At 46.4% G+C, this 10171-nt stretch overlaps 1 protein-coding gene across 1 annotated transcript in view; it reads left to right on the forward strand.

Moving 5' to 3' along the window:
* ano7 (anoctamin 7) overlaps positions 1 to 9825 on the forward strand; it is a 255141-nt gene extending 245316 nt beyond the window's left edge. Inside the window, exon 24 of the mRNA XM_034168698.1 lies at positions 8517 to 9825. Within this exon, the coding sequence (XP_034024589.1) occupies positions 8517 to 8642 (126 nt within the window). The 3' untranslated portion in view covers positions 8643 to 9825. The remainder of the gene's footprint in view (positions 1 to 8516) is intronic.
* The last annotated feature ends 346 nt before the right edge of the window (positions 9826 to 10171 follow it).

The raw sequence follows: 10171 nt of genomic DNA on the forward strand, positions 1-10171 counted from the left end.
GTTTTTATACTAGACACCATAACGTAGTAGTAGATTAGTTAAACAAGAGTTTCTGTATGACAAATTGGTTCTTCAGTTTAAAAGACTTTTTAATAGATATCAAGAGATAATATCTAAGTTTGGGGTTTCTATTAAAAAGCATGTAGAAGATGGAATTTTCTGCCTATAGTAGCTATCCATAACCTAACCAGTAGGATAAACTTTAGATAGAAACCTAAAACATATTATATCTTAGCTTCTAAGTAACATAGCTACAATTACACCTTAACCTACTAGCTATTAAATATCTAATAACCTGCCTAGGCCTCATTCGCCTTATATATATGCCAGTTTAACATTGTTTTATCAGTCGTCATTTTTAGGGTTTTGTTTTCTTTTTGTCACCCAATCCTCTCTGCACCTGACCCCCATGGCCCCCTCTGCAGGTGGTGAACCCACAGGAGGGCGGGCCCATGTCGCTCTTTCGGGCTGAGCCCGGCCGGGCCCCATGGGCTAAGGCCCGACCACCAGGCGCTCGCCCTGGCTCCAGGGTGGGACCCCAGCTCTGCCATACCGGGCGATGTCTCTGTCCTTGATTTTTTACTGGTCATGGAGGTTCTGAACTGCCCTTAGTCTGACCCATCACCTAGGACCTGTTTGCCTTGGGAGACCCTACAGGGAGCACAAAGCTCCCGACAACATAGCTCCTAGGATCATCCGGGTACGCAAACTCCCCCACCATGATAGGGTGGCAGCTAGAGGGGGAGAAAAACCCAACTCCTGGAGAAGGGCAGGATGCTTCATTTTTCTGGCGTTGCCCACGGGGAGAGGCGGAGAGCTGGGGTCGCATTGCTTATTGCTCCCCAGCTCAGTCGCCATGTGTTGGAGTTCACTCTGGTGAACGAGAGGGTCGCGTCCCTACGCCTTCGGGTCGGGGACAGGTCTCTCACCATTGTCTCGGCCTACAGGCCGAGCAGCAGTGCAGAGTACCCGACCTTCCTGGAGTCCCTGGGAGGGGTACTAGATAGCGCTCTGACTGGGGACTCCATTGTTCTCCTGGGGGATTTCAGCGCTCACGTGGGTGGCGACAGTGAGACCTGGAGGGGGGTGATCGGGAAGCACGGCCTCCCCGATCTGAACCCGAGTGGTGTTCAGTTGTTGGACTTCTGTGCTAGTCACAGTTTGTCCATCACGAACACCATGTTCGAGCACAAGGGTGTCCATGAGTGCACGTGGCACCAGGACACCCTGAGCTGGAGGTCGATGATCGACTTTGTAGTTGTATCATCTGATCTTCGGCCACGTGTCTCGGACACTCAAGTGAAGAGAGGGGTAGAGCTGTCGACCGATCACCACCTGGTGGTGAGTTGGATCCGCTGGGAGGGGAGGAAGCCGGTCAGACCTGGCAGGCCCAAACATATTGTGAGGGTCTGCTGGGAACGACTGGCGGAACCCTCTGTCAGTGAGGTCTTCAACTCCCACCTCCGGGAGAGCTTCTCCCAGATCCCAGGGGAGGTTGGAGACATGGAGTCCGAGTGGACCATGTTCTCCACCTCCAATGTCGATGCGGCCACTCGTAGCTGTGGTCACAAGGTCTCTGGTGCCTGTCGCGGCAGCAATCCCTGAACCCGGTGGTGGACACCGGAAGTAAGGGATGTCGTCAAGCTGAAGAAGGAGTCCTACTTATCTTTGTTGGTAGGTGGAACCCCAGAGGCAGCTGACAGGTACCGGCAGAGGAGGACTATCGGTCGGTCTCGAAGAGATTCTGGCAAAAAGTCAGAAGCCTTAGGAGGCGGAAGCAGCTCTCCACCAGCACTGTTTACAGAGCGGGTGGGGAGCTGTTGACCCTGACTGGGGATGTTGTCGGGCGGTGGAAGGAGTACTTCGAGGATCTCCTCAATCCCATCGTCACGTCTTCCAAAGAGGAAGCAGAGACTGGGGACTTAGAGGCGGACTCATCCATTACCCAGGCCGAAGTCACCGAGGTGGTTAGAAAGCGCCTCGGTGGCAGGGCTCCTGCTTCGAGGATCTCCTCAATCTCATCGTCACGTCTTCCAAAGAGGAAGCAGAGACTGGGGACTTAGAGGCGGACTCATCCATTACCCAGGCCGAAGTCACCGAGGTGGTTAGAAAGCTCCTCGGTGGCAGGGCTCCTGGGGTGGATGAAATCCGTCCTGAGTACCTTAAGTCTCTGGATGTTGTGGGACTGACATGTGGCAATAGGGGACAGTGCCTCTGGATTGGCAGACCGGGGTGGTGGTCCCTCTGTTTAAGAAGGGGGACTGGAGGGTGTGTTCCACCTATAGGGGGATCACACTCCTCAGCCTCCCCGGTAAGGTCTATTCCAGAGTACTGGAGAGGAGAATTCGACCGATGGTCGAACCTCGGATTCAGGAGCAGCAGTGTGGTTTTCATCCTGGTTGCGGCACACTGGACCAGCTCTACACGCTCCATTGGGTGTCGAGGGTTCATGGGAGTTCGCCCAACCAGTCCACATGTGTTTTGTGGATCTGGAGAAGGTGTTCGACCGTGTCCCTTGGGGTAACCTGTGGGGAGTGCTCCGGGAGTATGGGGTCCAGGGTCCTTTGCTAAGGGCTATCCGGTCCCTGTACGACCACAGCAGGAGCTTGGTTCGCATTGCCAGTAGTAAGCCAAACCTGTTTCCAGTGCACGTTGGCCTCCGCCAGGGCTGCCCTTTGTCATCGGTTCTGTTCATTATTTTTACGGACAGAATTTCTAGGTGCAGCCAGGGTGTAGAGGGGGTCTGGTTTGGGAACCACAGAATCTTATCTCTGCTGTTTGCGGACGATGTGGTTCTGTTGGCTTCGTCAAATCAGGACCTTCAGCGTGCACTGGGGCGGTTTGCAGCCGAGTGTGAAGCGTCCGGGATGAAAATCAGCACCTCCAAATCTGAGGCCATGGTTCTCGACCGGAAAAAGGTGCTTTGCCCTCTTCAGGTCGGTGGAGTGTCCTTGCCTCAATCAATCAATCAATCAACTTTTTTCTTATATAGCGCCAAATCACAACAAACAGTTGCCCCAAGGCGCTCTATATTGTAAGGCAAGGCCATACAATAATTATGAAAAACCCCAACGGTCAAAACGACCCCCTATGAGCAAGCACTTGGCTACAGTGGGAAGGAAAAACTCCCTTTTAACAGGAAGAAACCTCCAGCAGAACCAGGCTCAGGGAGGGGCAGTCTTCTGCTGAGACTGGTTGGGGCTGAGGGAAAGAACCAGGAAAAAGACATGCTGTGAAGGGGGGCAGAGATCGATCACTAATGATTAAATGCAGAGTGATGCATACGGAGCAAAAACAGAAAGAAACAGTGCATCATGGGAACCCCCCCACAGTCTACGTCTAAAGTAGCATAACCAAGGGATGGTCCAGGGTCACCTAATCCAGCCCTAACTATAAGCCTTAGCGAAAAGGAAAGTTTTAAGCCTAATCTTAAAAGTAGAGAGGGTATCTGTCTCCCTGATCTGAATTGGGAGCTGGTTCCACAGGAGAGGAGCCTGAAAGCTGAAGGCTCTGCCTCCCATTCTACTCTTACAAACCCTAGGAACTACAAGTAAGCCCGCAGTCTGAGAGCGAAGCGCTCTAATGGGGTAATATGGTATTACGAGGTCCCTAAGATGGGACCTGATTATTCAAAACCTTATAAGTAAGAAGAAGAATTTTAAATTCTATTCTAGAATTAACAGGAAGCCAATGAAGAGAGGCCAACACGGGTGAGATATGCTCTCTCCTGCTAGTCCCCGTCAGTACTCTAGCTGCAGCATTCTGAACCAACTGAAGGATTTTTAGGGAACTTTTAGGACAACCTGATAATAATGAATTACAATAGTCCAGCCTAGAGGAAATAAATGCATGAATTAATTTTTCAGCATCACTCTGAGACAAGACCTTTCCGATTTTAGAGATATTGCGTAAATGCAAAAAGGCAGTCCTACATATTTGCTTAATATGCGCCCCGAATGACATATCCCGATCAAAAATGACTCCAAGATTTCTCACAGTATTACTAGAGATCAGGGAAATGCCATCCAGAGTAAGGATCTGGTTAGACACCATGCCTCTAAGACTTGTGGGGCCAAGTACAATAACTTCAGTTTTATCTGAGTTTAAAAGCAGGAAATTAGAGGTCATCCATGTCTTTATGTCTGTAAGACAATCCTGCAGTTTAGCTAATTGGTGTGTATCCTCTGGCTTCATGGACAGATAAAGCTGGGTATCATCTGCGTAACAATGAAAATTTAAGCAATACCGTCTAATAATACTGCCTAAGGGAAGCATGTATAAAGTGAATAAAATTGGTCCTAGCACAGAACCTTGTGGAACTCCATAATTAACTTTAGTCTGTGAAGAAGATTCCCCATTTACATGAACAAACTGTAATCTATTAGACAAATATGATTCAAACCACCGCAGCGCAGTGCCTTTAATACCTATGACATGCCCTAATCTCTGTAATAAAATTTTATGGTCAACAGTATCAAAAGCAGCACTGAGGTCCAACAAAACAAGCACAGAGATAAGTCCACTGTCCGAAGCCATAAGAAGATCATTTGTAACCTTCACTAATGCTGTTTCTGTACTATGATGAATTCTAAAACCTGACTGAAACTCTTCAAATAGACCATTCCTCTGCAGGTGATCAGTTAGCTGTTTTACAACTACCCTCTCAAGAATCTTTGAGAGAAAAGGAAGGTTGGAGATTGGCCTATAATTAGCTAAGATAGCTGGGTCAAGTGATGGCTTTTTAAGTAATGGTTTAATTACTGCCACCTTAAAGGCCTGTGGTACATAACCAACTAACAAAGATAGATTGATCATATTTAAGATTGAAGCATTGAATAATGGTAGGACTTCCTTGAGCAGCCTGGCAGGAATGGGGTCTAATAAACATGTTGATGGTTTGGATGAAGTAACTAATGAAAATAACTCAGACAGAACAATCGGAGAGAAAGAGTCTAACCAAATACCGGCATCACTGAAAGCAGCCAAAGATAACGATACATCTTTGGGATGGTTATGAGTAATTTTTTCTCTAATAGTCAAAATTTTGTTAGCAAAGAAAGTCATGAAGTCATTACTAGTTAAAGTTAATGGAATACTCAGCTCAATAGAGCTCTGACTCTTTGTCAGCCTGGCTACAGTGCTGAAAAGAAACCTGGGGTTGTTCTTATTTTCTTCAATTAGTGATGAGTAGAAAGATGTCCTAGCTTTACGGAGGGCTTTTTTATAGAGCAACAAACTCTTTTTCCAGGGTAAGTGAAGATCTTCTAAATTAGTGAGACGCCATTTCCTCTCCAACTTACGGGTTATCTGCTTTAAGCTACGAGTTTGTGAGTTATACCACGGAGTCAGACACTTCTGATTTAAAGCTCTCTTTTTCAGAGGAGCTACAGCATCCAAAGTTGTCTTCAATGAGGATGTAAAACTATTGACGAGATACTCTATCTCCCTTACAGAGTTTAGGTAGCTACTCTGCTCTGTGTTGGTATATGACATTAGAGAACATAAAGAAGGAATCATATCCTTAAACCTAGTTACAGCGCTTTCTGACAGACTTCTAGTGTAATGAAACTTATTCCCCACTGCTGGGTAGTCCATCAGGGTAAATGTAAATGTTATTAAAAAATGATCAGACAGAAGGGAGTTTTCAGGGAATACTGTTAAGTCTTCTATTTCCATACCATAAGTCAGAACAAGATCTAAGATATGATTAAAGTGGTGGGTGGACTCATTTACTTTTTGAGCAAAGCCAATAGAGTCTAATAATAGATTAAATGCAGTGTTGAGGCTGTCATTCTCAGCATCTGTGTGGATGTTAAAATCGCCCACTATAATTATCTTATCTGAGCTAAGCACTAAGTCAGACAAAAGGTCTGAAAATTCACAGAGAAACTCACAGTAACGACCAGGTGGACGATAGATAATAACAAATAAAACTGTTTTTTGAGACTTCCAATTTGGATGGACAAGACTAAGAGACAAGCTTTCAAATGAATTAAAGCTCTGTCTGGGTTTTTGATTAATTAATAAGCTGGAATGGAAGATTGCTGCTAATCCTCCGCCCCGGCCCGTGCTACGAGCATTCTGACAGTTAGTGTGACTCGGGGGTGTTGACTCATTTAAACTAACATATTCATCCTGCTGTAACCAGGTTTCTGTTAGGCAGAATAAATCAATACGTTGATCAATTATTATATCATTTACCAACAGGGACTTAGAAGAGAGAGACCTAATGTTTAATAGACCACATTTAACTGTTTTAGTCTGTGGTGCAGTTGAAGGTGCTATATTATGTTTTATTTTTGAATTTTTATGCTTAAATAGATTTTTGCTGGTTATTGGTGGTCTGGGAGCAGGCACCATCTCCACGGGGATGGGGCAACGAGGGGACGGCAGCGGGAGAGAAGCTGCAGAGAGGTGTATAAGACCACAGCTCTGCCTCCTGGTCCCAACGCTAGACAGTCACAGTTTGGAGGATCCAAGAAAATTGGCCAGATTTCTAGAAATGAGAGCTGCTCCATCCAAAGTGGGATGGATGCCGTCTCTCCTAACAAGACCAGGTTTTCCCCAGAAGCTTTGCCAATTATCAATGAAGCCCACCTCATTTTTTGGACACCACTCAGACAGCCAGCAATTCAAGGAGAACATGCGGCTAAACATGTCACTCCCGGTCTGATTGGGGAGGGGACCAGAGAAAACAACAGAGTCCGACATTGTTTTTGCAAAGTTACACACCGATTTAATGTTAATTTTAGTGACCTCCGATTGGCGTAACCGAGTGTCATTACTGCCGACGTGAATTACAATCTTACCAAATTTACGCTTAGCCTTAGCCAGCAATTTCAAATGTCCTTCAATGTCGCCTGCTCTGGCCCCCGGAAGACAATTGACAATGGTTGCTGGTGTCGCTAACTTCACATTTCTCAAAACAGAGTCGCCAATAACCAGAGTTTGATCCTCGGCGAGTGTATCGTCGAGTGGGGAAAAACGGTTAGAGATGTGAACGGGTTGACGGTGTACACGGGGCTTCTGTTTAGGGCTACGCTTCCTCCTCACAGTCACCCAGTCAGCCTGTTTTCCCGACTGCCCGGGATCTGCCAGGGGGGAACTAACGGCGGCTAAGCTACCTTGGTCCGCACCGACTACAGGGGCCTGGCTAGCTGTAGAATTTTCCACGGTGCGGAGCCGAGTCTCCAATTCGCCCAGCCTGGCCTCCAAAGCTACGAATAAGCTGCACTTATTACAAGTACCGTTACTGCTAAAGGAGGCCGAGGAATAACTAAACATTTCACACCCAGAGCAGAAAAGTACGGGAGAGACAGGAGAAGCCGCCATGCTAAATCGGCTAAGAGCTAGTAGCTACGCAACCTAGCGGATTCCTAAAAACACACAAAGTGAATAATGTGTAAATAATCCAGAGGTGATTCAGCAGAAGGAGTGCCTTAATTAAGGCACCAAACAGGCCATGAAGCAGCACAGGCAACGCACAACAACAGCGAACGCACGACAACGGTGCCAAAACAAAGCAACAAAGTCTCGGGGTCTTGTTCATGAGTGAGGGATGGATGGAGCGTGAGATCGATAGACGGATCGGTGCAGCATCTGCAGTGATGCGGTCACTGTATCAGACCGTCGTGGTGAAGAGAGAGCTGAGTAGGGGGGCAAAGCTCTCGATTTACCGATCGATCTACGTTCCGATCCTCACCTATGGTCATGAGATTTGGCTCATGACCGAAAGAACGAGATCGCGAGTACAAGCGGCCGAGATGAGTTTCCTCCGCATGGTGGCTGGGCGCTCCCTTAGAGATAGGGTGAGGAGCTCGGTCATTCGGGAGGAGCTCGGAGTCGAGCCGCTGCTCCTCCACGTCGAAAGCAGTCAGTTGAGGTGGCTCGGGCATCTTTTCCGGATGCCCCCTGGACGCCTCGCTGGAGAGGTGTTCCAGGCACGTCCCATTGCGGGGAGACCCCGGGGAAGACCCAGGACACGCTGGAGGGACTACATCTCTCAGCTGGCTTGGGAACACCTTGGGGTTCCCCCTGGAGGAGCTGGGGGAGGTGTGTGTGGATCGGGAGGTCTGGGTGGCTTTGCTTGAGCTGCTGCCCGCGCGACCCGACTCCGGATAAAGCGGAAGAAAATGGATGGATGGATGGATGGATGGATACAAATGTATACATTTTTACTTTTTTGGTGAAAGCTTTTGCTTCTGTCTACACCCTTTTGGGCACATAGGTGTGTTGTTGGATTGTTTTTGTGAGTTTACTTTGTTATTTTGGGTCTGTGTGTGCCAAATTAATTCAGTTAAATTCAGTTCAGTCAAATTAAATATCAGATTGCAATGTCTTGATCATTTGGACCATTCTGGGTCAGTATGTAGTTATTGCATTGTGTTGTGGAATCTGTTTGTCCTCGTCAACCCTTGGCGGATGTCAGAAATCTCAGACTGCTCTTGTTACATCATGTTTTTTCAGGTCTCACTGAAGTGCTCACTCTGGTTCTGTGTTGTGCCTCTTATTTCCAGTCTTTAGGGAAAATCCTGATTCCTGCAGAGAAGGACACCTTTTCCAGTGACCTGCGAAAACGTGGACTCAGATCTCCAAAGCCAAACGATTCATCGCCTCCAAACCTGAAGAAGATCCCTGAGTAACATGACATGACAAATGTCTCTTGACAGGAACGATTGGTCTTTCTGTGTTGGATATCATCATCATAGTTCTTTACAACTACTCCAAATGTCAGTCACTTGGAAACATGATCCAGGAGATTAAGCAACAGTCCACAAGGCCTGGACAAGATATATAATACCAACAAGATCTAGTTAAACCTGCACCAAGTCTACAGTAACCCTGGCAAACAACTGCAAAACATTTTCTAAGTCTGCCAACAATCAAAATGGACAATCAGTCCTCTAAAAGAATAAGAGGCTCTCTGCTTGACCTTTGCAAGACCTACAGGATTCTACAAGTTCTCCAAAATCTATGACTATTTGACACATTCAACACATCTTCCGGTGGGTTAGGGCCTCAAAACACTGTAATCCTATGAAGTAGATTGCACAAGTCTCTAGGAACTTTTCAAGACCTGCACCTTATTAAGAAGATCAACAAAACACTTGTTAAACCTGCCCACCACTCACAAAATCTCAGCTAATCCTGTAGGAGCACTGAAAAAAATTCATCTTGATCTCAACAAAGACCTGAGACCTCTGCTAACCTTGAAAGGCTTATATGTCCTCAGCGAGTCTTACAAATCCAACACAATCTCTTCTATACGTTTAAAAGATGTACCAAATGGACTGTACAAGACCCACAAGAGCTCTGCTGGACCCGAGTCTTTTGCTGGCCTTTAGTTCTCCTCAAAAATCCTAAGAAGAATAAACTTTCAGTTTTTATTTCCTTTAAAAATGTCAGATCTGTAAGGCCAAAGAGCAGGAGACTCTAAAACAGCTCAAAGACACCAGCGCCGAGTGGACACCAAGACATCCTGTGAGATTTCTAAGAGCTTTAGGACTTTGCAGTATACCAAGCCCCAACCTCCACCCATCAAAGATGAGCCCACCTAGAAGAAGAAAAAAACTTCCTTGACTGGTTACTTGAGGCTCCGTAACAGACCAAGCTTCCATAGAATTCCATATTAATCCTTGCCCTCCCAACTCTTCTGTACTTTGCTGCACGGTGAAACCATTTGATAAAACCGATGATTAAATTGTGCACATATTCATCAAAGAACCTATTGTGGACAAACTGTATCTGCATGAATTACCAACCAATTCCCATTTAAGTCAAAATGGGAGCCTTGCTACTGTCAAGACATGAAGTTTGCAAAATGTGTAAAAAACAAAAAACAAAAAACAAATATTATAATTTTGCCTGGGCTGAAGAGGATTAAAATGTCCAACTTTGGTACAAAAATAAATAAATAAATGGCTTGGGTCTTGATAGTTTTCAGTTTTCTCCTCCATGGCAAATGGATGGGGTGAATTTTATTTTTTAATAACTCATCAGTTTAAGATGTTGTAAGCCAGAAAGTTATGCACAATTAGGGGTGTGGTCACTCTGAGTGACAGGTAGTGTGCCGTGAGCAGAGCGCAGAGCTCCGGTCGCTAAGAATGCGCGAGCTGCTGTAGAGGCCCATGTCTGAACATGACTACAAATATCTACAACACACACACACCCA

Source organism: Thalassophryne amazonica, chromosome 4 (assembly GCF_902500255.1).
Source record: "Thalassophryne amazonica chromosome 4, fThaAma1.1, whole genome shotgun sequence".
Classification (NCBI taxonomy): domain Eukaryota; kingdom Metazoa; phylum Chordata; class Actinopteri; order Batrachoidiformes; family Batrachoididae; genus Thalassophryne; species Thalassophryne amazonica.